The 26,978-nt window shown below is 38.4% G+C and overlaps 1 protein-coding gene and 1 long non-coding RNA gene across 2 annotated transcripts in view; one reads left to right on the top strand and one right to left on the bottom strand.

Annotated features, from left to right (window-relative positions):
- Positions 1 to 24,022, bottom strand: part of LOC103505858 (kinesin-like protein KIF19) — a 27,174-nt gene extending 3,152 nt beyond the window's left edge. Inside the window, exons 1-13 of the mRNA XM_026821083.1 lie at positions 23,869 to 24,022; positions 21,603 to 21,671; positions 9,839 to 9,949; positions 9,158 to 9,361; positions 8,355 to 8,510; positions 5,521 to 5,730; positions 5,057 to 5,187; positions 4,274 to 4,406; positions 3,581 to 3,978; positions 1,954 to 2,105; positions 1,409 to 1,563; positions 474 to 687; positions 15 to 156 (exon numbers count right to left, since the gene is read on the bottom strand). Of these exons, the coding sequence (XP_026676884.1) occupies positions 15 to 156; positions 474 to 687; positions 1,409 to 1,563; positions 1,954 to 2,105; positions 3,581 to 3,978; positions 4,274 to 4,406; positions 5,057 to 5,187; positions 5,521 to 5,730; positions 8,355 to 8,510; positions 9,158 to 9,361; positions 9,839 to 9,949; positions 21,603 to 21,671; positions 23,869 to 23,988 (2,195 nt within the window). The 5' untranslated portion in view covers positions 23,989 to 24,022. The remainder of the gene's footprint in view (positions 1 to 14; positions 157 to 473; positions 688 to 1,408; positions 1,564 to 1,953; positions 2,106 to 3,580; positions 3,979 to 4,273; positions 4,407 to 5,056; positions 5,188 to 5,520; positions 5,731 to 8,354; positions 8,511 to 9,157; positions 9,362 to 9,838; positions 9,950 to 21,602; positions 21,672 to 23,868) is intronic.
- On the top strand, positions 23,992 to 26,978 carry LOC113466027. The gene is made up of 2 exons (XR_003390570.1): positions 23,992 to 24,105; positions 26,892 to 26,978. It is a non-coding gene; the product is annotated as an uncharacterized LOC113466027 (long non-coding RNA).

Genomic DNA, 26,978 nt, shown 5'->3' with positions numbered 1-26,978 from the left:
GATGATCAACTTACTCTTTACTGTGTATTGGAGGCAGTGCATCGTAGGCGGTATAAGGGATTCCACTTGTGTCCACAGGATAAGACGTGGCATGGATTTCCTGCTGATAGAGCGAGTACAAATCTTGAAGATCCGACGGCAAATTCATACGCTCTTCTGCAAAATAAGATAGAAACTCCGTCACTAAAGGTCTTAGCAGTTATGTAAAGTGACGACGTTAAACCCCCAAAACTTCCGGTAAATAAAGAATACGAGTTTAAGGTAAAACATTAAGGAGCGCGGCAGCCCTCTGCCCCACCAAGTCAGGAAAGTTTGACAGTGCTATCAAATTATAAAGCAGTTGTTTCTCTGTTGGTAAGTTTTTTTTTTACGTTCATCTTTTACTACTTAAGTGGAGTTGCCATTACTAGTCAGTCTTTTCCACGTAGACTATTCTTGAGCTAGTTCTACCGCTAAGTTCTTTCTTTTCCTACCTTCCATTATTTGCCTCTGTCGGGTAATAATGTCGTCCGTGATTTTCTGCTGTCTATGGAACCGCACCAGCATTTCCCCCCGGCGGCGTAGCTCATGACTTTCCACTAGGCGTTCTCCCTGTAGGGCCATCTTGTCGGCTTCCAATTCATGTACCCTGATGAGGAGACATAGGAGCTCCTTCTCCGTGTCCGAGTCTAACCGGGATGGGAGTTCCTGGAATTTTTTCAAATCATTTTATACATATACTTGTTGTTTATTTCGATTTTCATCTTGGGTTGTGTCACCGGAGCTCCTTCTCCGTGTCCGAGTCTAACCGGGATGGGAGTTCCTGGAATTTTTTCAAATCATTTTATACATATACTTGTTGTTTATTTCAATTTTCATCTTGGGTTGTGTCACCATCTTGGGTTGCAAGCTAACCAGTAACTTGCAATAAACAATAGACATATTGATGTCAACAGTTCTGGGAGCTCTTGGATTTGACACACTCGATATGGTTATAGTTGTGTTGTACTATTTTAAGTTTTATAATCTCTGTTGGGTTTTAATGTATCTAGCTTATGACTGTTCGCTTTATCATACGACATTCATTTTTTATTATTATTATTATTTTTCTTTTTAATGCTTTAATGGCAGGATTCTCACTTAGTGAGCTCTTCCACCCAAGTTCTTACTGTTTAGGGAGACACAATCTTGACTTACATCACTTAGAAAAATTTTCAAAAAAAAGTTCAATTTTTGGACACTTTTTAATGATCCCTCATTACACGGGGAGTATTTTAAATAGAAAATTTTTGGTCGAAAATTGGTCGCCGTAGGCGGCTCAAACTCGGGACTTTTTTTTTTTCAAATACGTATTCCGCAAATGTAATAGAAAGTCGTGTGATGTTCACACCAGATTTTTACTATTTAGGGAGACACAATCTCGACTTACATCTTCCAAAGCCACCGATTTCTCTCGCACCTGATCCAGCTTCTTGACGGTTTCAGATCTCAGATTGACATACTTCTCTTGTTCTCGCTCAATGTAGCTCAAGTCAGACCAGGCTTGATGCATGTTCACGCGGTCATGCTCGTTCCAGAGGTATTCTGTAACAGAGTTCCAGCAGTCAAAAGATGGCCATTTGGGTTGCATTAGGGCATCATTAGTAAAGTTCTATTTAGTCTCTCTTCTGGCAGTATAAGCAGGGTATATTCTATTCTATTCTCGCGGTCATGCTCGTTCCAGAGGTATTCTGTAACAGAGTTCCAGCAGTCAAAAGATGGCCATTTGGGTTGCATTAGGGCATCATTAGTTCTATTTAGTCTCTCTTCTGGCAGTATAAGCAGGGTATATTCTATTCTATTCTATTCTATTAATTTACATTTACTCTAATAGCCTGGATCTGGACCACAACCTTAGTGAAATCACCTTACCTTAGTGCAGTCTAGATGTGAAATGACCTTCGTGTCAACATAAGGCTACAAGGTCTACAGTACCTGAAGTAGTATCATCCTGTGCATGAGTGGAGGGGGGTCTTCCCCGATACAGCTTGTTGTGTTTCGACTCCCACTGACTGATGATCAAATGCTGTCTCTCCGCTTCCACCCCCAGGGATAACAGATGCCCGTCAATGTCCATCAGTTTTCGTCTGAAATTATAGACAGCAAAAAAATGGGGCAGATGAGAAAACGATGATCCTCTTATTTTAACCATAATAGTCACCCATGTTCCACAAAGAAATGAACTTGAAGTTTTGCAAAAGACAGAAGATGTTCTAGACATTCTAGTGGCCTTTTGGCTTGTGGCCAAACTTGAATAATTTACTCGATTTCGGTAACATAGAATGTATTGATGGATTTAATGCTAAGACTAGGCCCTAGCAATGTATCTAATAATTAATACATACGAGAATTAATTACCTTAGTCTCATCTGCTCCCGAAAAGTCGACACAATCTGCTCGCGAAATTTCCTCACTTTGCCTGGCGCTTTCTTCTCTTGATTTTCCAGTGGAGGATCACCTCCATTTCCATCCACACCTCCACCTATCCCATCTTCTCCATTCACCTTCTCTTCATCTTCCTCTTCTAAACTTGCCAGGAGTTCCACCGATTTCTCTCGCACCTGATCCAGCTTCTTGACGGTTTCAGATCTCAGATTGACATACTTCTCTTGTTCTCGCTCAATGTAGCTCAGGTCAGACCAGGCTTGATGCATGTTCACGCGGTCATGCTCGTTCCAGAGGTATTCTGTAACAGAGTTCCAGCAGTGAAAAGATGGCCATTCAGGTATATGTAAATCAGGAGTTATTGGCTCTATCTACTAGGATTCAAAAGTTGGCCACTTAGGGCATCATTAGCTCTCTCTGCCCTAATACCCTGGACCTGGACCACAACCTTAGTGAAATCACCTTACCTTAGTGCAGTCTAGATATGAAATTGCCCTTAGGTTTAACTCTCCTTCCGTATTTAGGTTTGAATTTCGGATGAAGAAATCTGACTGTCTAAAATTTTCTAAATCCACTGTCAGATTGGTTAATCCAAGAATTAAACCTTAACTAAGTTTCAACCAAGACACTCAGAATACTCTGATTGTAGTCTTGGTCAGACTATTTGTATAAATATGAGATGTCTAATGTTAACTCTATACTAGTCCAATTTAGGACTTTTTTTATGAATCTGGGATTCCGTACAAGCTGAAAATCCATGTCAATATGAGACTCGGAATAAGTCTCTTACCTGAAGTAGTATCATCCTGCGGATGAGTGGAGGGGGGTCTTCCCCGATACAGCTTGTTATGTTTCGACTCCCACTGACTGATTATCAAATGCTGTCGCTCCGCTTCCACCCCGAGGGATAACAGATGGCCGTCGATGTCCATCAGTTTTCGTCTGAAATTATAGACAGCAAAAAAAATGGGACAAATGAGAAAAGTCTTATTTTAAACATTATGATAATCACACATGTTCCACAAAGAAATAAACTTGAAATTTTTAGAAGACAGAAGATACTTAAATAATTAACTCGATTTCGATAACATGGAATATATTGATGGATTTGATGGTAAGACTAGACCCTAGCAAATTAATAAATTAATTACCCTAATAATTAAATAAAAAGAATTACCTTAGTCTCATCTGTTCCCGAAAAGTCGACACAATCTGCTCGCGAAATTTCCTCACTTTGCCCGGCGCTTTCTTCTCTTGATTTTCCAGTGGAGGATCACCTCCATTTCCAACCACACCTCCACCTATCCCATCTTCTCCATTCACCTTCTCTTCATCTTCCTCTTCTAAACTTGCCAGGAGTTCTCCGTTTTGTACCCTCTTCATATTTGGTTCAACATCACCATTTGGCAGTTCGGGATCTCTAGCTTTACTACTTGGTTCTGCATTTGTTATATCATTCTCATCGCCATCATCGGAGATTTTGTGTTTGAGTCGAGATATTTCGTTTCTCAAATCTGCTATCACACTTCGATATTGAGATATTTGAAACGAGACGTCTAGCTGGTTTCGCTCTACCTGAAAACATTTGAAGACATTCTTGATGTTCGACAATTCTTTAAAAGCTGTTGTTCGACGTAAGTAAGAATTATTACGTAAATAGGTAGAAATTAGAAACCTACATAATTGATGGGCAGCTTCCTGCTTTAGACATTGAACTTTTGATAAAATTGTGCTATCACTTTTCACTTCAGTGTTTGTATCAAGTCTTGTGAGAAATCTTCACACTCCGTCCTGTACAAGCCTGTGATACCTATACTAAGTTATACGATATGTGATGAATCGCAATGTACCTACTCTGATAATTACTTACCTTATGCGATATGCCCGTAGCTCTGGCAGCATACACAAGGGTGTTTTTGGATTCTTCCCTATGGCTCAGGCCTGGATTGACATGAGCTATCATCACAGTTTTACAGTTGCCACTTAGTGCTTCCCTCAGCAGCCTGTAAGTGAGGAAATTGATAGATCATTAGGATTTTTACTTCCTATTACTTTCCTTATCTTATAGGAAGGAAAGTAATGTATTTTTATAATATTTCTAATTTTCCATGGTTATTTATTCTGTGATTATCTGCCTATTTAATGTTCTTTTTTTATTCACACTAAGCGATCGATAATTTTCAGATTTCGGCTCTTGGAGTTCTTCATTCATTATATAACTGTCGTCATCATCATCTATGATTATGTTACCATTTTTTATCAATAGCTCTTCTCCAGTTCTTAATCTTATCAAAAAGCTACGTAAAAATTAGAAATCTCACAAACCTCGTTAGCTTGGAATCTCTATAATTGACATATTTGTTACTATTGGATCCACTGAGAGCGTTTATACAATTTCCTAAAGCCAGAAGTGACCTGTTGATATGAGCACCTTCTTTGAGCCTTTTCCCTATGTTCTGAAAAACAAAATATAGGTATTAGATACCTAATTAACTTTCTGGGCATTAAGTATGTGCTGCTGGCATCTTGACCCCACTCAGGTTGGGTGAGGCTGAGTCATAGAGCGACTTAAAAACTCTTTCAATGAAAAAAGGCTACAAACACTGATTTTAGTTGCCTGAAAAGCAGGAACGGGAATTAGGATCTCACAAACCTCGTTAGCTTGGAATCTCTATAATTGACATATTTGTTACTATTGGATCCACTGAGAGCGTTTATACAATTTCCTAAGGCCAGAAGTGACCTGTTGATGTGAGCACCTTCTTTCAGCCGTTTCCCTATGTTCTGAAAACAAAATACATTGGATAATTAACTTTCTGGGGATCAAGTAGGTGCCGGCGTCTTGGTTCCACTCAGGTTGGATGAGATTTAGTGAAATACCTACACAAATACAAGAAATTAGAAAGGGTGAAATTGTTGCCTGAGGCAATTTCTAGCATTCATAAAACCTCTATAACTGAAAAGAACCGCGGTGCGGTTTTTTTAACAAAATGATAACGCTAGGTTAAAAGGCCAAGTACAAACAGTGATTTTACTTGCCTGGAGAGCAGAAATTATATTAGGGAATTAGGAAATACGTACAACTTTGTTCCATCGACAGGTAGAACCACAACTTACTTTAGTGTGACTAGCCCGTTCCGAGCCGGCCAAATCGATCATGAACAATCGGCCCTGTCGTATCCTCGTCTTCATAACATTGTGTTCGTGTATAGGCCGCGTGTTATGTACGGTGACACTCAGGAGGGCGTGGCTACGGGAAGAAGTTCGATTGGAGGCCGTTGACTCGCAGGAGCGCTGCTTGTTTCCTCGGGTGAGGAGGGCCATCACCTGCGGAAAATTAAATGAACTACCTAAGTGGTATATTCTAAAATCCATCATTCAAGGCAAGATATACGGCAAACGTGGTCCAGGAAGAAGGAGGATATCTTGGTTGCAGGACCTAAGGACGTGGTATAGAAAGACATCCAACGAGCTATTCAGAATTGCATTGGTGCAAGAGCCAAAAATAAGCGAAGTCTTATCATAAGTGGCAAGATTAATAACTGGCAGAATTTGAGAATCGAACTTTTAATCAGTGGTTTGGAATTTATCCTCTATAATTTCTAATATTCTCAATGACCTCTTTTGAACGTTGAATTTTTTCTTCTTCTTCTTCTTCTCCTTCTTCTTCTTGAGAGAAAAAAAAACTACCTACACCATGATAATTATAGTTATTTTTTCTGCGAAACGTAGCAATTAGTTTGGAAAATTTTCCGTGAATTTTATTTCCCTAACTGTGGAACTGTAAAGTATAGAGGTAATAGGCACTTGAACTAGTTGTAACCGTGGTTAGTGCTTTCTTGTCTGATAATTTCATATGAATATTTCAAACTTGTAATCAATAGTTATGGCAACTTGGTTCATTATGGATAAAGCGTCAAAGTTTTCGTCGACTTGAAATTAAATTGCCAACATCGGTAGGAGGGCAATTCCTTCTTTGCTTGGAAGGGAAGGCAAACTTTGAACATTGTTACAAGATATTCTATTCTATCCCTGCATGCCCACATCCCTTGAAACAGAAAGGGTTCTTGAATTACAACCCTTTTCGTTTCAAGTTGTAACTCAACTCTCTTCTTACGTCCTTTTTCAGGTACCTTCCTAGATTTGTAGAAGCTTAACTCATCCTTTAGGGCTGTTTGCCCTACACCTAAGCCTCATATTGGGCTTTTTGTGCGTGGAGTCAACACAAGTTCCTTACCTCCTCAGTGGAATTAGCAATTGTTTCCGTCAACCCAGACACCTGTACATATCCAGAACCTTTGGACGAATCCTCTCGCAGTTCCAGAAATCCAGACTCCGGATTCAACAGGTCTCGAATGTTCTCGTTGTAAATTTCCAGATAGGACATTGTCACCTAGAGGAGGACAAAAGAAAGAGATGATGAAACAGAATTGTAGACGTCACACGTTCCCTATTAAAAGGGTCCCAAAATGGCCCCATTGAATTCACCTAATCAACAAATCTCCCTCAAGCCAGCCATTCACTATTAGGTGGACAGGTACACCTGATCAGGTTTGCCTGGGAGGTCTACCTGATAGTGTATGTGCTCATCAGCTATCAGGTAGAACTGACGGGGTGCAGTTCCAGAAATCCAGACTCCGGATTCAACAGGTCTCGAATGTTCTCGTTGTAAATTTCCAGATAGGACATTGTCACCTAGAGGAGAACAAAAGAAGGAGATGATGAAACAGAATTGTAGACGTCACACGTTCCCTATTAAAAGGGTCCCAAAATGGCCCCATGGAATTCACCTAATCAGCAAATCTCCCTCAAGCCAGACATTCACTATTAGGTGGACAGGAACACCTGATCAGGTTCGCCTGGGACAGTCTACCTGATAGTGTATGTGCTCATCAGCTATCAGGTAGAACTGACGGGCGGCAAGATATACGGCAAACGTGGTCCAGGAAGAAGGAGGATATCTTGGTTGCAGGACCTAAGGACGTGGTATAGAAAGACATCCAACGGCAACGAGCTATTCAGAATCGTATTGGTGCAAGAGCCAAAAATAAGCGAAGTCTTATCATAAGTGGCAAGATAAAAAACTGGCAGAATTTGAGAATCGAACTTTTAATTAGTGGTTTGGAATTTATCCTCTATAATTTCTAATATGCTCAACGACCTCTTTTGAACGTTGAATTTTTTCTTCTTCTTGAGAGAAAAAAAAACTACCTACACCATGATAATTATAGTTATTTTTTCTGCCAAACGTAGCAATTAGTTTGGAAAATTTTCCGTGAATTTTATTTCCCTAACTGTGAAGTATAGAGGTAATAGGCACTTGAACTAGTTGTATCCGTGGTTAGTGCTTTCTTGTCTGATAATTTCATATGAATATTTCAAACTTGTAATCAATAGTTATGGCAACTTGGTTCATTATGGATAAAGCGTCAAAGTTTTCGACGACTTGAAATTAAATTGCCAACATCGGTAGAAGGGCAATTTCTTCTTTGCTTGGAAGGGAAGGCAAACTTTGAACTCGTTTCATTGTTACAAGATATTCTATTCTATCCCTGCATGCCCACATCCCTTGAAACAGAAAGGGTTCTTGAATTACAACCCTTTTCGTTTCAAGTTGTAACTCAACTCTCTTCTTACGTCCTTTCCCAGGTACCTTCCTAGATTTGTAGAAGCTTAACCCATCCTTTAGGGCTGTTTGCCCCTACACCTAAGCCTCATATTGGGCTTTTTGTGTATTCTATCCCTGCATGCCCACATCCCTTGAAACAGAAAGGGTTCTTGAATTACAACCCTTTTCGTTTCAAGTTGTAACTCAACTCTCTCTTCTTACGTCCTTTCCCAGGTACCTTCCTAGATTTGTAGAGGCTTAACCCATCCTTTAGGGCTGTTTGCCCCTACACCTAAGCCTCATATTGGGCTTTTTGTGCGTGGAGTTAACACAGGTTCCTTACCTCCTCAGTGGAATTAGCAATCGTTTCCGTCAACCCGGACACCTGTACATATCCAGAACCTTTGGACGAATCCTCTCGCAGTTCCAGAAATCCAGACTCCGGATTCAACAGGTCTCGAATGTTCTCGTTGTAAATTTCCAGATAGGACATTGTCACCTAGAGGAGAACAAAAGAAGGAGATGATGAAACAGAATTGTAGACGTCACACGTTCCCTATTAAAAGGGTCCCAAAATGGCCCCATGGAATTCACCTAATCAGCAAATCTCAAGCCAGCCATTCACTATTAGGTGGACAGGTACACCTGATCAGGTTCGCCCGGGAAGTCTACCTGATAAAGTATGTGCTCATCAGCTATCAGGTAGAACTGACGGGCGAACCTTTTCAGCCGTACCTGATAGTGTGTGTGCTCATCAGGTATAAGGTAGACCTAACAGGTGGGCCTGATCAGGTGTACCTGTCAGATCTACCTGATAGTGAGTGGCTGACCTTCGCAGTTACAGTTCCCTGTAATTTTTCACCTGCCATACACCGGGGTGGTGGTCTCTAGCCAAGTTAAATTGGCTCGTCCTGAACCACAGTCAACCATTGTGAGGACTTGTGCTTGATCTTTAAAAGCAGAGAGAATCCTTTGAAAAACTGCCAGCTAGCTGGGCTCGTTAGAGTTAGCTGTTCTTCTCCCTGTTTATAGTCCCACAGGAATCCTGTATCCTTACCGTATAGCGTTGTTTCCTGGTCTCAATATACTGGAATGTTAGCTGTTCTTCTCCCTGTTTATAGTCCCACAGGAATCCTGTATCCTTACTGTATAGCGTTGTTTCCTGGTCTCAATATACTGGAACAGTTCATTCAATGCCCGCACCATGATACCCACATTCTTGCCCCCACTCTGTCCCACCATGGTGTGGGTCTTGCCCGATCCCGTGGCTCCGTAGGCGAATACCGTCCCGTTGTAACCCAGCAGGACGTCCCGTACGAGGTTCTTGGTGGTGGCTTGGTAGACATCGTCCTAAGGGAAAGTCGAAACACACATTGATTTAATAGAATAAAATATACCCTGTACATTGATTTAATATTATAGAATACAATATACCCTGTTTATATATGCTGAAATGAGACTGGAAAGTCCCTTTATAATTGGTATGTAAATAAGGTATGTATTTAATGTACAAATTAGGCACCCATCCAATCAATTTCAAGGAACTTTACAAATTGTTGCGTTCGCCCCTTTAAAGGTCCGTTCCTGAAATTGATGTTGGATGTCTGTTTGTGTGCTAACATCCCTAGTGTGTGGGGGGAATCCTAGAAAAATACTACTCCCGTAGACTGCCTCTATCTGATGGAACATAATACCCTCAACCCTTGTTGCTCCTTGTCTATCCCTCTTTAGTTGAATCAGTGGTTTGGTATGTCAAATACCCTCCACCCTTTCCTCATATATTTTGGTACTCATTGGTATTCTGTTCTGTTCTACTTGTATTCTTACCTGAGTGGCGTCTTCACCTAGGACAATGTCATAGTTGAATTGCTTCTCAGTGGGTCGTTTGGATCTCAAGTGTTTCTCCTTTTCTCGTTCTACCTCCTCCACCACAATTCTCTGGAATTTGAAGAAGGCAATATTGTTAGTTTATTAGTAGAAGACATTATGTTCATTATTAGTTTGTGTTTACAGAGTCTAGAAGAAGATTGACAAGAAGCGCTTGTAATCCTTTTAAAATTAATTGTTATTTTGAGCTTTTCTCCGATACGACTTTGAGTGCCCAAGCAAAAAACAGGTGTAGTACCTACCTGTTTTGGACTATGTGGTAACTTGACACTGAAAGTGTTAAAAGAGCCTAACATACGAGATGTAAAGACTTCAAGGGAATGCTATTGAAACCCTTCTTACTGCCTTACTATAGGTAAATACAGTAACAACCTATTTACCATACACTGCTCATTTTAATTACACTTGTGTAATAGAGCTCTATTACCCTTCACCTCTCGACCTCAATACATGATGTATGTAGACACATCTAGGTTAACATCATAAAAAACCCTTTCCTATTTACAGATTCTTTATTTCCTTCCTTCCGTGCCAAGGAAAAGGAGATAAAAGTCACTCCGTGAAGGTCGATTCATATTTCTTCGTGAAGGGCAGTACCCCATATGACCTTCACAATCCTTCACATGTTGAGCTCATATTCGCCAACCCCCTCCAAAATAATGGAGCGCTCTCGGCCAAGTTATAACATTTCGGGGGAAATTTTACCCCTTTGGGAATTTTTGTTTCCTCTGGAAATTTTCCCTAACTTCGAAAATTTTTGCTCTCTTTTTAAATTTTGTCTCCCTACGGACGTTTTTTGTTCCTCTTGGAAATTTTTTCTTCGTTCAATTTTTTCCCTTTCAAAATTTCCCCTCCCCTATCGGAAATTTCCCTCCCTTGAGGAAAAATTTAGCGGTACCCCGAGGGGGGGGGGTTTCAGCCTTTCAATTATTTCATGTCTTAATGTCAGGTATTGTGGCGAAGTGTTTCGTGCTTGAAAATGATATACCTCAATGACAGTTGTTTGAGGGCCATTCTGGGGTCTATTATTTTGCAAGGTTATACTTTACTGTCCAGCCCTGGTGGGCGGCACCTGCTAGGCGAAAAACACAGTGGAGAGGAGAGGGCATAGAGCCTTTTTGCTCTCAGTTCTATACGGTTTGATATCGTCTCTTCCCTCTATCGCAGGGCCGTTTTAGGGGAGCCGAGGGGACCCGCCCAACTCCGGTACATCAATTTAGGACCCTTTCCTCCCCGCCTCGACAATATTCTCGATAGGGCTGCTATATCGTCATCGTCACTTCCCTCTACCTGCTCGATGCTCTTTGCTCTCCGCTCCACCCTATTTTTAGTCGTCTTCTAAACCTGGTACACAATTACGAGTTTTAGGGAAAGGGATTAATCAGAATTTTGAGAAAATAGTATAGTAGAAAATCTTCAATTTCCCGTAGTATGCCTCGTTTTTCGATTGCAAATATTTCAACGGGTTACTAAAAGAATCAGAGGAGGAGGAGAAGAAGAAATGGGAGGAGGTAGAGGACGAAGAAGAAAAAAAGTAAAAGAAAGGGGGAAAAGCCTTTCCGGTATTTTTTAAATGTTCATTTTTTGAATGAACGGATATTAGGGAATTAGGCAAATTCGGTGTAGAAACTTCACCTGCTAAGAATTTTACTACTATCGTCCTAATATGCTTAACCAGCTTAACTCACTTAAGCCCACTGATCCCAAACCCAAATTGGAACGAAAAATTAACCACCTACCTAACAGGCATAGGTTCCTAATAAATAATAAAGTAATATCCTAGAATCGCTAAACCTAGAATTTTTAATGATCTAGAATTTTCCAAATGAGTAGATAGGTACTCTAATAAGGAGGTCGCCATTCATATGGTTCAAAATGTAGGAAGGTAATTTTCAAAGTAGGTATCTATCTAATTTTTTCAATTGAGTTTTTTCTAAGTATATGTACCACCTAAAGGGGTACCTACTCATAATTTTGTTACAAACTTGACGCAAGGTGTCTGACACACATTTGTAAAAGTGTAAAACACCTTCAAATATAGGTAGGTACATAGATGAATGTAGGTATGTATTTGGGTGATGTTTTCACTAATATGATGAGAATTGAATATGTATGCCCTAATACGGTTATAGGGGCATTGGCCTTTTTACTTTCCTTATAATATATTCTATGCAAGCAATGTAACCGTTTTAGAGGTTGTTGACCGGGACTGAAAAAAAAATTGATGGGTATATTTTAACTGACATCGAAGATAAACATGACTTTTATGTGTAAAACATAATTATGTAGACACATGACTTATTCACATAGGTGGATACTGCTTGTAAGAGGTTAAAGATGAGTGTCAGCGAATACCTAGTAAGGTAGGTACATACTATTTTCGGCAGTTAATTTCCAACCGACTCGGCTGAAGTATGAAATGAGAAGTCAGCATTAAGCTATTAAGCAGCGGTTTGTTGGTTACCAACCTCGGTGAGCTCAATATTATTATAGATAATTCAAAACTTTGATTGTATCCACCTTGAGGGTCCGTTATCCAACTGTTTCTTTAATAAACTTACCTCTCGGTCCAGTTGATGTAAACATCTCTCTGTTTCACCCGCCGGCAAAGGTCGAATCCTCACAGCCACCTGAAATTCAAAATGAAACAGTGAAAGAGAACATTTCAGTAAGAATGGAGGGTATTTTATTTTAGTGGGATGAAAAAAGTTTGTATTGTAGACATTTTCAAGTTCAAGGGATATCAATATATAGGGGCCATTTAAACACAGTTTTAGATTTAAACATATTAACGTGCGATATGCTTTATTTAACACCATAATAAAAGCAACAGAAAAAGTTCTTTTATGAGTTTCATGTAATGCAAACAATAGGAAAAAAAAAGTATATGGATTAGGTGTAAAACATTTTTGCCTATAAAAATAACTTTCAGTAAAGGTTAGAAAGTTAGAATGTTTGCTAAAATATCATAATTTTTACAGGTTTATAACGAACAGCTAAAGATGTAGGGCAAAAAGTAGGGTAAACATGAAAAAATGTTACAGCAGGGGTGGAAAATAGGAGTCACTAGGTTGTCATGTGAGTTGTGACGGAATAATAAGGGTTTTAATTGGACCAGATTTAATTGTACTAAAAAAAAAAAATCATGAGGTTTTACGGGAACCATGTATTCGGAAATTGGAGAAGGTTAAAACAGAGGTTTGAAATTTTGGACAGTATTGGGGCATCTTATCTACCATTTACATTTAAGAGGATTCGTCCCTGGAAAAAGAGCATACAACATAATAAAAGTAGAGAGGTAGGTAGTTGATAAAATCCGCCCCGGGCGGGAATCGAACCCGCGGTCTAGCGCTTACAAGGCAGACGCACTACCAACTAAGCTAACTAGGCTGGCTTACCGTTAGTTCCTTGGTGTAAAAAAGGATAACCTACTTAAATAAATTAAATTAGGCACCTAGGTATCGTGAAAAAATAGAAAAATTACAACATGAAATTAACTGCCAAAAATTTAAAAAACCCTCGAAACAACACGAAAATCAAAACCTTCATAAAACACGCTTTTCGTGAGAGATTGTTTCAACTTGGCAAAAGTTGTTATGAAACGTTTCGACTGTCAGCACGCACTAGCTCTGGTCAGACCTTGGTATGATTGAAAAGGTAAGTCTGGCCGTCTTACCGTTACCGGTAGCTTATGCCTCGTGTTGGTGTTGATAAGCAATTAGGCGGCCCGTTACCATGACTACCAAGGTGGACGGTGTGACGTTTCTGGCGTTACTTTCGCATGAGGAATGGTTTGAGAAGAAAAATAGCGAAAAGAAAATGTTTAAGGAAAGAACGAATCATGTTTGATTTACTGATGCTCCTTCTTCTTTCATTTCTTTTGGTCATTCATCTTCTTCTTCCATTGATCCTTCTTCTTCGTCTTTTGCTCTTGATCCTTCTTCTTCTGCTGCTTTTTCTTCTTCTTCTTCTTCTCCTTCTTATTCTGCTACTGCTGCTTAGTCTTCATCTCTCCCTCTATTATTACCCGATTACCCCATTATTCATTTTAATTTAGATCCATCTACATAAAACATGTTGACTTAGTTAGGTGCTTGTTAGCTAATGATTGGTACCTACCTAATAAGTAGATACCTAAGTGACAGTCTGACAATACACCCAGCCGCGGCGCGGTCCCAACGTGGAAAAATGATACTACTAGCGCTTTCTTTTTGAAATTTATGAAACCTTTGGGGGAAAAGTGGAAATTAGAAAGAACTGTTTTTTGGGGAAACTTTTTCTAAACAAACAGTAAAAAAAATAATAATTTAACACCTTCGTCTAAACTCTAAACACTCTTTCTGAAAACTGAGGGTTTTAATAAAATATTTTTCCCCTGTAATACCTCACTACCGGATCAGAATTTTCTCCCTCCACCAAAACCAGCCCTTAAAAGTTCCCCAATGTAGGACAAAACCTATCATCGCATCGTCCCTCAGATAGGTACCTTGTGGCGCCCATATTCAAATTGGTTAAAACGTTAAAAGCCCTAAGAAAAGGAAAAAAAAAGAGTAAAAAGTTTACTGCTTTTTTTATGGACTTTCTCGCATAAACGAAAAATGAGTAAAAGTATTTTTGGTATCGTATGGGTATATCTATAGGATGTTATGGGTACATTTAGGTATATGGGTGAACCTTCTTAAGTTCTCAACTTCTGATATCTCCGTACCTCAAGGAGAAGAAGAATAAGAAAGATTAGGAGGAACGAGGGGGAGGAAGAAGGAGAATAAGAGGAGCAAGAGGAGGAGAACAAGAAGAAGAGGAAGGATGTGGAGGAATGAGAGGAAAGAGAAGAAGAAGAGGAATAAGAGGAATGAGGAGAAGAAGAAGGAGGAGGAGAAAAAGAAGAAGAGGAAGGAGGAGAAGAAGAAGAGGAAGGAGGAGAAGAAGAAGAAGAGGAATAAGAAGAAAATCCTAAAGTAAAAGGTTTAATGTTTCTTTTCGATGTGTTTTCCGATAACTTCTTTTTGTTCGAAATATTACCATAATCTCGTGTCGTGCCGCAGTTTTCTAGTTAATTAAAACCCTCGTATTTTCCAAACTGCGTCCCAAATTTTCCAAAAAGTTTTTCATTTTTTTAGAGTTTTATTACCATTGCCGAGGCAATTTGTCGCAAAAAATTTGGGAGAAAATGGAGAGGGAAATTTGTAGGGAGAAGACTGTCGCAATTTTTTAATTAGCAAGCTAATAGGTAAATATTTGGGTACTACGGTAAAAATATAACATTGTTTATAGCCTTCTTCTTAAAAGAAAACCCTAGTCCAGGCCCGACCCTCAACGGAGCTTACTTTCAACCAAAGTCCGAACTCTCACTGAAAATGAAGAAATTTATTGAGCTTGAGGGTCGATGGTTTACTTACATTTTTGATACCATTCTAACTTCAAAATTTTCAAGTGTTAATAAAGGAGGAGGTTCCATTCTCTGTTATGGAAACACTAGCGTAAGGGTCGATGGTCTTGGCGGGGGTCGATGGTGAAGGGTCCAGGCTAGGGTCAATGGTCCAGGGTCTATGTCTCTGCGAACCTTTTCAGCCGTACCTGATAGTGTGTGTGCTCATCAGGTATAAGGTAGACCTAACAGGTGGGCCTGATCAGGTGTAGAAAACTTTTCAAAGGTTAAAAATTAAACAATAGGTAAATACCGTAAATAGTTTCAAATTTCAGCGGTTTTGAAAAGGGTTAGTTGGTTGGACCTGTTGGACTCCTAAAATAATCCTTTTAGAAAACTTTTCAAAGGTTAAAAATTAAACAATAGGTAAATACCGTAAATAGTTTCAAATTTCAGCGGTTTTGAAAAGGGTTAGTTGGACCTGTTGGACTCCTAAAATAATCCTTTTAAGTGTTAGAATTTTCGTTGGTGTTATTTTGATTTCTTTTAAAAAATACAATTAAAATAATATATTTTGTACAGTACAATAGTTAGATATACATAATAAAATTATCCAAGTATAAATAGCTGGTAACTACAATGTTTATACCATTATTTAATTTACAATAATGATTTCGGGAACAAATAGATTACACAATAAAATTGTTAAATACTATCTAAAGTCTCAAAACAGTAAGTAGTGCATCATATGCTTCAATTTTATCAAATATGTTGTATATTTATAATATGAAAATAATGAAGCCTTATACAGAAATAAATGAACAAATAGAGTAATTATTTCATGCAAATATGTTGTATATTTATAATATGAAAATAATGAAGCCTTATACAGAAATAAATGAACAAATAGAGTAATTATTTCATGATGATTATGATTACCAAACCAATTGTGCTTTCCAGAAGACATCATGAGTAATTTTCAAGATTTTGATGAGGACTTCAAATTCAACGGACTTAGAACTAATTCGTCTTCATTTGTTTGAAGGTTATTGGAACTGATAATACTATCTGTGTTATCATTTAAACTTATACAGTCACTTTTATTGTATTTTTTATGGGTTTCAATCAGTTCTATTGAGTTTTTACTGTTTGGTGTTGTTGAAAAGTTGACTTTTTTATTTACAATCGTGGATTTAGCATTTTTCATATTGTTTCTATTCAAAACTGTTTTTAGATCTTTACTATCTAATAGATTAAGTTTGGTACCTTTGTTTTGATTTGTTTTTGAGTCTTTCATGATAGAATTTGTTTTGATATTGTTGTTTACATTATTAGATTTACTTACTTTATCGACTAAGCTATTAAGTTTAGTATCTTTGCTATAAGTCAATTTACTCTCTCTGTTATCTTGTATTTTGGATGAACTGTTGTCAATGAAATTTGTATTGCGATGGATTTCATTTTGTTTTGCATTCAAAGTTATAGTCTCTCGAATTGGTTTCTTTGTTATGCTCTCATTACTCTTGGATTTTTCAATGCTTTCAGCGTTTTTTTCATTGCTTTGACTTGTTAAATTCGTTTTTGATTTGTTTTGCATTCAAAGTTATAGTCTCTCGAATTGGTTTCTTTGTTATGCTCTCATTACTCTTGGATTTTTCAATGCTTTCAGCGTTATTCTCATTGCTTTGACTTGTTAAATTCGTTTTTGTATTTTTACAATCGTCCCTTGAATCATTTTGTCTCCCTTGTTCACTTTTTTTCAAGTTCTCAATTTTACTATCATCACTAATATTATGAACTATTGTATCTTCACTTAGATTATTGACAGTGTAGTCATTCTTAAAGGGTGATGATAGACTCCTGTCGTGATTTGTTAATTGATTTAATTCAATATCATTTTTCTTTTCATATCTATCGTTATCACATTTTTTATCACAAGAAGAATTATGAATGATATCAGAATTAATTATTCCCCCCCCCCCTATGGAAATTTCCCCCCCTTGGGGGAAAATTTTGGGGGTCCCGGGGGGGGGGGGGGTTTCAGCCTTTCAATTATTTCATGTCTTAATGTCAGGTATTGTGGCGAAGTGTTTCGTGCTTGAAAATGATATACCTCAATGACAGTTGTTTGAGGGCCATTCTGGGGTCTATTATTTTGCAAGGTTATACTTTACTGTCCAGCCCTGGTGGGCGGCACCTGCTAGGCGAAAAACACAGTGGAGAGGAGAGGGCATAGAGCCTTTTTGCTCTCAGTTCTATACGGTTTGATATCGTCTCTTCCCTCTATCGCAGGGCCGTTTTAGGGGAGCCGAGGGGACCCGCCCAACTCCGGTACATCAATTTAGGACCCTTTCCTCCCCGCCTCGACAATATTCTCGATAGGGCTGCTATATCGTCATCGTCACTTCCCTCTACCTGCTCGATGCTCTTTGCTCTCCGCTCCACCCTATTTTTAGTCGTCTTCTAAACCTGGTACACAATTACGAGTTTTAGGGAAAGGGATTAATCAGAATTTTGAGAAAATAGTATAGTAGAAAATCTTCAATTTCCCGTAGTATGCCTCGTTTTTCGATTGCAAATATTTCAACGGGTTACTTTCTCGCCCATCTGATGAGAGGCATACTACGACACAGACCACAAGCGTCCAATGTAGCAGTTGTTTCATCGCTACGAAATAAAAACGGCGGTGAAACACTCATCTTTTTAAAAAAATATACTGTGGTCCATTTACTTACTCAATGTACCTATGCACATATATAAGAGCTCTGACCTCTGACTGCCTTTGACACACTAATTTTAGTACAGAACCAACTTTTTTTGTGATGCATAATATGTACCTTAGGTAGTAATAGGTGCCGTACCCCAAAATTACGCTGAATAATTTCAGCAACAGTAAACTTGCAAAGTATTTGCTACAGAGGTGGTAATATGTGGAGAATGCTTCATAGGAAATTTTCAGGTGTTAGAGACATTTCTATTAAAATGTGTAGCGTACGTACATACGTACATTTTAATTCTTTGAAATCGCGTGCAAAGGAAAGTTTGGAAAACTTTCCTAATGTAAACAATGGAAAGAAAAAATGCTGTGGTTTTGACTTTTGTGTCTACAAGTAGAAACCTTTTTCGCAGGTGCCTACAAGAACAAATAGATGGTGAATCTATTTGTCGGTTAGATAGCTACCTATGTACCTACCTATAGGTCTAGTATACATATAAAGTATGAACCCACAATTAAGTAGGTAGACTTAATTACATATTTGTTTATGTGTAAAATTACTTATTTGGAGAAAGTAGGAAAGACTGGAATACTGGACCTAGCTACCTAGGTACCTTCGTTATTCATTCACCTGTTCCGTAAATTATCTACTGTCGTAACTAAGTTTTCACCTCCCTCTGCGTTGTAGTGGTCAAGACGCTTGACTGGTAATCAGGTGCAAATATTGCACCACTTCATTTAGCTGTAAGGGACTCTTTATCCTAACCGAGCAGTATAAATAAGCACATTTATTATTCTACCCTCCCTGACGTAATAAAGTGAATAATAAGCCCTGTTCGTATTGTTCTAATAAAGCCCCTGACATAAAGTGATACATTACCTTGTTAACCATATTTACAGCTCCTATTAGCCTATATACTGGTATGTTGACATGTTCAGTACATAGAATAATGAAAAACATGTGGAGTTTTCGAGGGCCATTAATTCAAAGCATGCAACGGCCGAGACATTTTCCGACATCAAAACATCAACAAGATTTTTCAAAGTTTACTTTCCTTATTTACCGCAAACGAAGAATAATAAAGTTGGGACGATAAGGAAAAAAGAAAAGTAATGAACATAGGTAAACGTGAACAAGAAATGTCCAATAACAATTTGGCACATAGGTATGTAGGTAAAGAGAAATGACAGAGTACAAAATACGCGTACTTTTCTTCTGGAATCAGATCTACACATCGACGGTCGCTGTCGACTGAAACCGTCCACACTGCCTCGACAACATAGATTCACCTTGTCGATCAACGGCCGTCAACTATGTGTGGACACAGCTTGAGAATCTACATGGGAAAACATCCGTAACTCAGATCAAGTTCCACAAGGGAAATACGCGCACACTTTGCCCCATTGTCCCGTATAAAATCCATCATCCCAAGGGAAATGTACAGGGAATGGAAGTAGGAGGAAGAAGAAGAGGAATAATCCTTAAGGTTTTAGATTTAGACTAATCCCTTATCTTGGTATCTTGACAGTATGAACTACAAGTATATAATTATACTAGCCTAGATTTTAGAATCACCAGTCCTACCTTCTTAGCCTTGAGAAGGATATTACGAGTGAATTTAGGAGTTGTTTCATATCCCATTGAAAAGTTTTAACCCTAAAGAGTCACAGAAGTTAAAAGGAGTTTCTAAAAAAAAAAGTTATAAAAAAGAACTACTCTTTTCAGTGAACTACTTAGTCAATGTGAGTCAGATCTTCATATAACTCACTCTTCAATCCCCTATTGGTATAAGGAGTTAAGATATGAGTCGTTGACTTAGTACCTTAGTAGTTCTTATTTATACCTCACTCAGGGTGCAAAAGTTCTACACACTATGGACTCCACTCACAGAAATTTCGTTGCAATTTAACTCACACACTTTTTACAATGCAATCTAACACATTTCAATGCAATCTAACTCACTCTTTTCACATCTCGAGTAGAAACTTAGAAAGGGTTTTCCCTAGGTTTTCCGGTAAGGAACTACGTCTTACCGACGGGATTATGTTAATAGGTAGGTGGTTAAATCTTGTGCATGCTAGATTTACATAAATAACAACTCCCTCACTTAGTAACTCGCCCTTCCCTCACTAGTTGTAACGTTCTCACAAAGCTTTCCGGTAAGGAACTACGTCTTACCGACGGGATTATGTTAATAGGTAGGTGGTTAAATCTTGTGCATGCTAGATTTACATAAATAACTCGCCTTTCCCTCACTAGTTGTAACGTTCTCACAAAGGCAAGTGCTATAAGGCGTGGACAGGGCAGGAAGGGATGTTTAAATTTTCTAATGTATGCAATTAGGTCAAACGCGGAGATATAATTTCACTTTTTTGAAGGAGAAACGTAAAAAAAGGCGAGGAAGAAGAAGGAAAAGAGGAGGACGAAGAGAAAAAGAATCAGAGGAGGAGCACTTTTTTGAAGGAGAAACGTAAAAAAAGGCGAGGAAGAAGAAGGAAAAGAGGAGGACGAAGAGAAAAAGAATCAGAGGAGGAGGAGGAGGAGGAAGAGAAGAAGAAATGGGAGGAGGTGGAGGACGAAGAAGAAAAAAAGTAAAAGAAAGGGGGGAAAAGCCTTTCCGGTATTTTTTAAATGTTAATTTTTTGAATGAACGGATATTAGGGAATTAGGCAAATTCGGTGTAGAAACTTCACCTGCTAAGAATTTTACTACTATCGTCCTAATATGCTTAACCAGCTTAACTCACTTAAGCCCACTGATCCCAAACCCAAATTGGAACGAAAAATTAACCACCTACCTAACAGGCATAGGTTCCTAATAAATAATAAAGTAATATCCTAGAATCGCTAAACCTAGAATTTTTAATGATCTAGAATTTTCCAAATGAGTAGATAGGTACTCTAATAAGGAGGTCGCCATTCATATGGTTCAAAATGTAGGAAGGTAATTTTCAAAGTAGGTATCTATCTAATTTTTTCAATTGAGTTTTTTCTAAGTATATGTACCACCTAAAGGGGTACCTACTCATAATTTTGTTACAAACTTGACGCAAGGTGTCTGACACACATTTGTAAAAGTGTAAAACACCTTCAAATATAGGTAGGTACATAGATGAATGTAGGTATGTATTTGGGTGATGTTTTCACTAATATGATGAGAATTGAATATGTATGCCCTAATACGGTTATAGGGGCATTGGCCTTTTTACTTTCCTTATAATATATTCTATGCAAGCAATGTAACCGTTTTAGAGGTTGTTGACCGGGACTGAAAAAAAAATTGATGGGTATATTTTAACTGACATCGAAGATAAACATGACTTTTATGTGTAAAACATAATTATGTAGACACATGACTTATTCACATAGGTGGATACTGCTTGTAAGAGGTTAAAGATGAGTGTCAGCGAATACCTAGTAAGGTAGGTACATACTATTTTCGGCAGTTAATTTCCAACCGACTCGGCTGAAGTATGAAATGAGAAGTCAGCATTAAGCTATTAAGCAGCGGTTTGTTGGTTACCAACCTCGGTGAGCTCAATATTATTATAGATAATTCAAAACTTTGATTGTATCCACCTTGAGGGTCCGTTATCCAACTGTTTCTTTAATAAACTTACCTCTCGGTCCAGTTGATGTAAACATCTCTCTGTTTCACCCGCCGGCAAAGGTCGAATCCTCACAGCCACCTGAAATTCAAAATGAAACAGTGAAAGAGAACATTTCAGTAAGAATGGAGGGTATTTTATTTTAGTGGGATGAAAAAAGTTTGTATTGTAGACATTTTCAAGTTCAAGGGATATCAATATATAGGGGCCATTTAAACACAGTTTTAGATTTAAACATATTAACGTGCGATATGCTTTATTTAACACCATAATAAAAGCAACAGAAAAAGTTCTTTTATGAGTTTCATGTAATGCAAACAATAGGAAAAAAAAAGTATATGGATTAGGTGTAAAACATTTTTGCCTATAAAAATAACTTTCAGTAAAGGTTAGAAAGTTAGAATGTTTGCTAAAATATCATAATTTTTACAGGTTTATAACGAACAGCTAAAGATGTAGGGCAAAAAGTAGGGTAAACATGAAAAAATGTTACAGCAGGGGTGGAAAAAGGGAGTCACTAGGTTGTCATGTGAGTTGTGACGGAATAATAAGGGTTTTAATTGGACCAGATTTAATTGTACTAAAAAAAAAAAATCATGAGGTTTTACGGGAACCATGTATTCGGAAATTGGAGAAGGTTAAAACAGAGGTTTGAAATTTTGGACAGTATTGGGGCATCTTATCTACCATTTACATTTAAGAGGATTCGTCCCTGGAAAAAGAGCATACAACATAATAAAAGTAGAGAGGTAGGTAGTTTAGGTACCTAATTACCTCGAACTTCAGTAATTACTAGTATGTACCCTGCTAGCTACCTGAAAAAAAAAATAATAATAATAAAAAAAAAAAAATAGTAAAAAGAAAAACATATATTAATTTATCACCTTCGTCTAAACTCTAAACATTCTTTCTGAGAACTGAAGGTTTTAATAAAATATTTTTCCCCTGTAATTCCGACCTCACTACCGGATCAGAATTTTCTCCGTCCACCAAAACCAGCCCTTAAAAGCTCAGCAATGTAGGACAAAACATCGCATCGTCCCTCAGATAGGTACCTTGTGGCTTGTGGCGCCCAGATTCAAATTGGTTAAAAGCCTTAAGAAAAGGTAAAAAAAGAGTAAAAAGTTTACTGCTTTTTTTTATGGACTTTCTCGCATAAACGAAATGAGTAAAAGTATTTTTGGTATCGTATGGGTAATATATCTATAATTCTATAGAATATTATGGGTACATTTAGGTATATGGGTGAACCTTCTTAAGTGTTCTCAACTTCTGATACCTCCGTACCTCAAGGGGAAGAAGAATAAGAAAGATTAGGAGGAAGGAGGTGGAGGAAGAAGGAGAATAAGAGGAGGAGAACAAGAAGAAGAGGAAGGAGAAAAAGAAGAAGAAGAAAATCCTAAAGGAAAAAGGTTTAACGTTTCTTTTCGATGTGTTTTCCGATAACTTCTTTTTGTTCAAAATATTACCATAATCTCGTGTCGTGCCGCAGTTTTCTAGTTAATTAAAACCGTCGTATTTTCCGAACTGCGTCCCAAATTTTCCAAAAAGTTGTTCATTTTTTAGAGTTTTATTACCATTGCCGAGGCAATTTGTCGCAAAAAATTTGGGAGAAAATGGAGAGGGAAATTTGTAGGGAGAAGACTGTCGCAATTTTTTAATGAGCAAGCTAATAGGTAAATATTTGGGTACTACGGTAAAAATATAAAATTGTTTATAGCCTTCTTCTTAAATAAAAAAAAAAAAAATCAGGTGCGCAGGCAAGTTGCAATGTAAAATTATTTCTTAAGAGGCGTCCACAAAGGAGCAGCGACCCTCGATCCTAGTCTAGGCCTGACCCTCAACGGAGCTTACTTTCAACCAAAGTCCGAACCCTCACTGAAAATGAAGAAATTGAGCTTGAGGGTCGATGGTTTACTTATGTTTTTTTTTTTTTTTTTTTTTTTTTTTTTTTTTTTTTTTCTCATTTGAGGCGCTTTAACTCTCCAATACCAGGTCGTTCACGCCGGACTTACATTTTTGATACCATTCTAACTTCAAAATTTTCGAGTGTTAATAAAGGAGGAGGTTCCATTCTCCGTTATGGAAACAAACACTAGCGTAAGGGTCGATGGTCTTGGCGGGGGGTCGATGGTGAAGGGTCCAGGCTAGGGTCTATGTTCAGGGCCACTAACAAACCGTTTACTATATCTAATAATTTAGAAGATATCTACAATTTCAGAAGATGGTTAATAGTTCAGAAGATACATTTCTACTAGTTTAGAAGATGGTTACTTACTATGAGCTTCTCAATGGACGAATTTCGACGGCCCTTGTCAAATCTAGGGGTGTCCGGAGGTGCGAGATCCTCTTTGGGCGATGAACTTGGACTTTTAGAGCCCCTAGCCTCACCGGACATGGTGCTGAATGTGCTGAGGAATGCTGCTCCAAAAGCGAAACATTATTGTCAGCAGACACCGTGCTGATTTGTTGAGTGTTCACCAGGACTTAGCATTATCTAAACTACTATTTGTAGGTGGGTATTTAGTATACATAAATTACTGTACATTCTTTTGAAGTTTGAACACATTTAAGTACATAAATTCTTTTGCACACATTTACATCGGGCAAAATTCATGTGTCCGAAGGCGATCGAATTTACAACACAGGTGATCAAATGTAGTACCGAAATTGGAGGATAAAAAATACTTGCCGAAAAGTTGATATCACTTTTTATGGCTCCTACAAATCGTACAATGTTTACCGTTAGTTTTTTTTTTTTTGCGATTATGCTCGCGGATTTCGCGATTATGTTCGCGGATTTCGCGATTTTGTTCGCGGATTTTGCGATTATGTTCACTTCGCGATTTTGTTCGCGGATTTCGCGATTATGTTCGCGGATTTCGCGATTATGTTCGCGGATTTCGCGATTATGTTCACGGATTTTATGTTCGCGGATTTCGCGATTATGTTCGCGGATTTCGCGATTATGTTCGCGGATTTGGCGATTTTGTACGCGGATTTCGTGACTATGTTCGCGGATTTCGCGATTATGTTCGCGGATTTCGCGATTTTGTTCGCGGATTTCGCGATTATGTTCGCGGATTTTGTGATTATGATGTTCGCGGATTTCGCGATTATGTTCGCGGATTTCGCGATTATGTTCGCGGATTTCGCGATTATGTTCGCGGATTTTTGTTCGCGGATTTTGCGATTATGCTCGCGGATTTCGCGATTATGTTCGCGGATTTGGTGATTTTGTTCGCGGATTTCATTTCGCGATTATGTTCGCGGATTTCGCGATTATGCTCGCGGATTTCGCGATTATGTTCGCGGATTTCGCGATTATGTTCACGGATTTTGATTTTGTTCGCGGATTTCGCGATTATGTTCGCGGATTTGGCGATTTTGTTGTTCGCGGATTTCGCGATTATGTTCGCGGATTTCGCGATTATGTTCGCGGATTTGACGATTTTGTTCGCGGATTTGGCGATTATTGTCGCGGATTTGGCAATTATGTTCGCGGTATGTTCGCGGATTTTGCGATTATGTTCGCGGATTTCGCGATTATGTTCGCGGATTTGGTGATTTTGTTCGCGGATTTGGCGATTATGGTCGCGGATTTGGCAATAATACCTATGTAGGTACCTACCTACCGAAATATTCAAAATATCTCCATTAGGTACCTACTCAATAAAGTACATTTACACTTTTTTTCCCGTTTTTCCCGTTTTTTTTTGGTTCCCTCAAAATAAGCTTGCGGTTCCCTTAAAATGGGCTCGCGGTTCCCAAGGGAACCGCGGTTCCCGGTTTGGCCACCCCTGGTATACATAAATTACTGTACATTCTTTTGAAGTTTGAACACATACAAGTACATAAATTCTTTTGCACACATTTACATCGGGCAAAATTCATGTATCCGAAGGCGGTCGAATTTACAACACAGGTGATCAAATGTAGTACCGAAATTGGATAAATACCTGCGGAAAAGTTGATATCACTATTTATGGCACCTACAAATCGTACAATGTTTACCGTTAGTTCCTTGGTGTAAAAAAGGATAACCTACTTAAATAAATTAAATTAGGTACCTATGTACATTAGGTATCGTGAAAAAATACAAAAATTACAACACGAAATTAACTGCCAAAAATTTAAAAAACCCTCGAAACAACACGAAAATCAAAACCTTCATAAAGCACGCTTTTCGTGAGAGATTGTTTCAACTTGGCAAAAGTTGTTATGAAACGTTTCGACTGTCAGCACGCACTAGCTCTGGTCAGACCTTGGTATGATTGAAAAGGTAAGTCTGGCCGTCTTACCGTTACCGGTAGCTTATGCCTCGTGTTGGTGTTGATAAGCACTTAGACGGCCCGTTACCATGACAACCGAGGTGGACGGTGTGACGTTTCTGGCGTTACTTTCGCACGAGGAATGGTTTGAGAAGAAAAATAGAGAGCGAAAAGAAAATGTTTAAGAAAAGAACAAATTTAATCATGTTTGATCTACTGATGCTCCTTCTTCTTTCATTTCTTTTGGTCATTCATCTTCTTCTTCTTCTTCCCTTGATCCTTCTTCTTCGTCTTTTACTCTTGATCCTTCTTCTTCTGCTGCTTTTTCTTCTTCTTCTTCTTCTTCTTCTCCTTCTTCTTCTTCTTCTCCTTATTCTACTATTGCTGCTTACTTGCTTAGTTTTCATCTCTCCCTCTATTATTACCCGATTATCTACCCCATTATTCATTTTGATTTAGGTCCATCTACATAAAACATGTTGACTTAGTTAGGTGCTTGTTAACTAATGATTGGTACCTACCTAATAAGTAGATACCTAAGTGGCAGTCTGACAATACACCCAGCCGCGGCGCGGTCCTAACGTGGAAAAAATGATACTACTAGCGCTTTCTTTTTGAAATTTATGAAACCTTTGGGGGAAAAGTGAAAATCAGAAAGAACTGTTTTTTGGGGAAACTCGTTCTAAACAAACTTGCAATTAGTTGTCAAGGAAGATGATAGAGGGAGCTCGATGTACTGTTTTTTTTTTTTTCCTTTGTCCTTCCAAGATGCGAACTTTCTAAAAAGAAGGGCCGGGTTCACAAAGCGAGTTTAAAATTATAAACCAAGATTAAAACTTAATCGGAGTTTAAACTCTCTTTTGTGGACCGGAGGTTAAGCTATGCATTCTTTTAATTTTAATATATTTTCAAGTTTTCCCGTTTATGATTTCCGTTTTCACGAAGAAATGAAAGAAATGACCCAGGACAGAGACAGATGGAGAAATGTTAGTTGTCAACCAATCCTAGGATTGAAGCAATAGATAGATAGAGCCTGGTAAATCAGATCAGAGATTATGTTCGGAATATCTTGGTGGAAGTGGAACATAGCCCTGGGTTACACACAATAGGTCCCAAA

The sequence above is a fragment of the Diaphorina citri genome, unplaced genomic scaffold, assembly GCF_000475195.1.
Source record: "Diaphorina citri unplaced genomic scaffold, Diaci psyllid genome assembly version 1.1 scaffold200, whole genome shotgun sequence".
NCBI classification, from domain to species: domain Eukaryota; kingdom Metazoa; phylum Arthropoda; class Insecta; order Hemiptera; family Psyllidae; genus Diaphorina; species Diaphorina citri.
The sequence above is the reverse complement of the archived record's forward strand: the minus strand, read 5'-3'. Positions and strand labels throughout refer to the sequence as shown.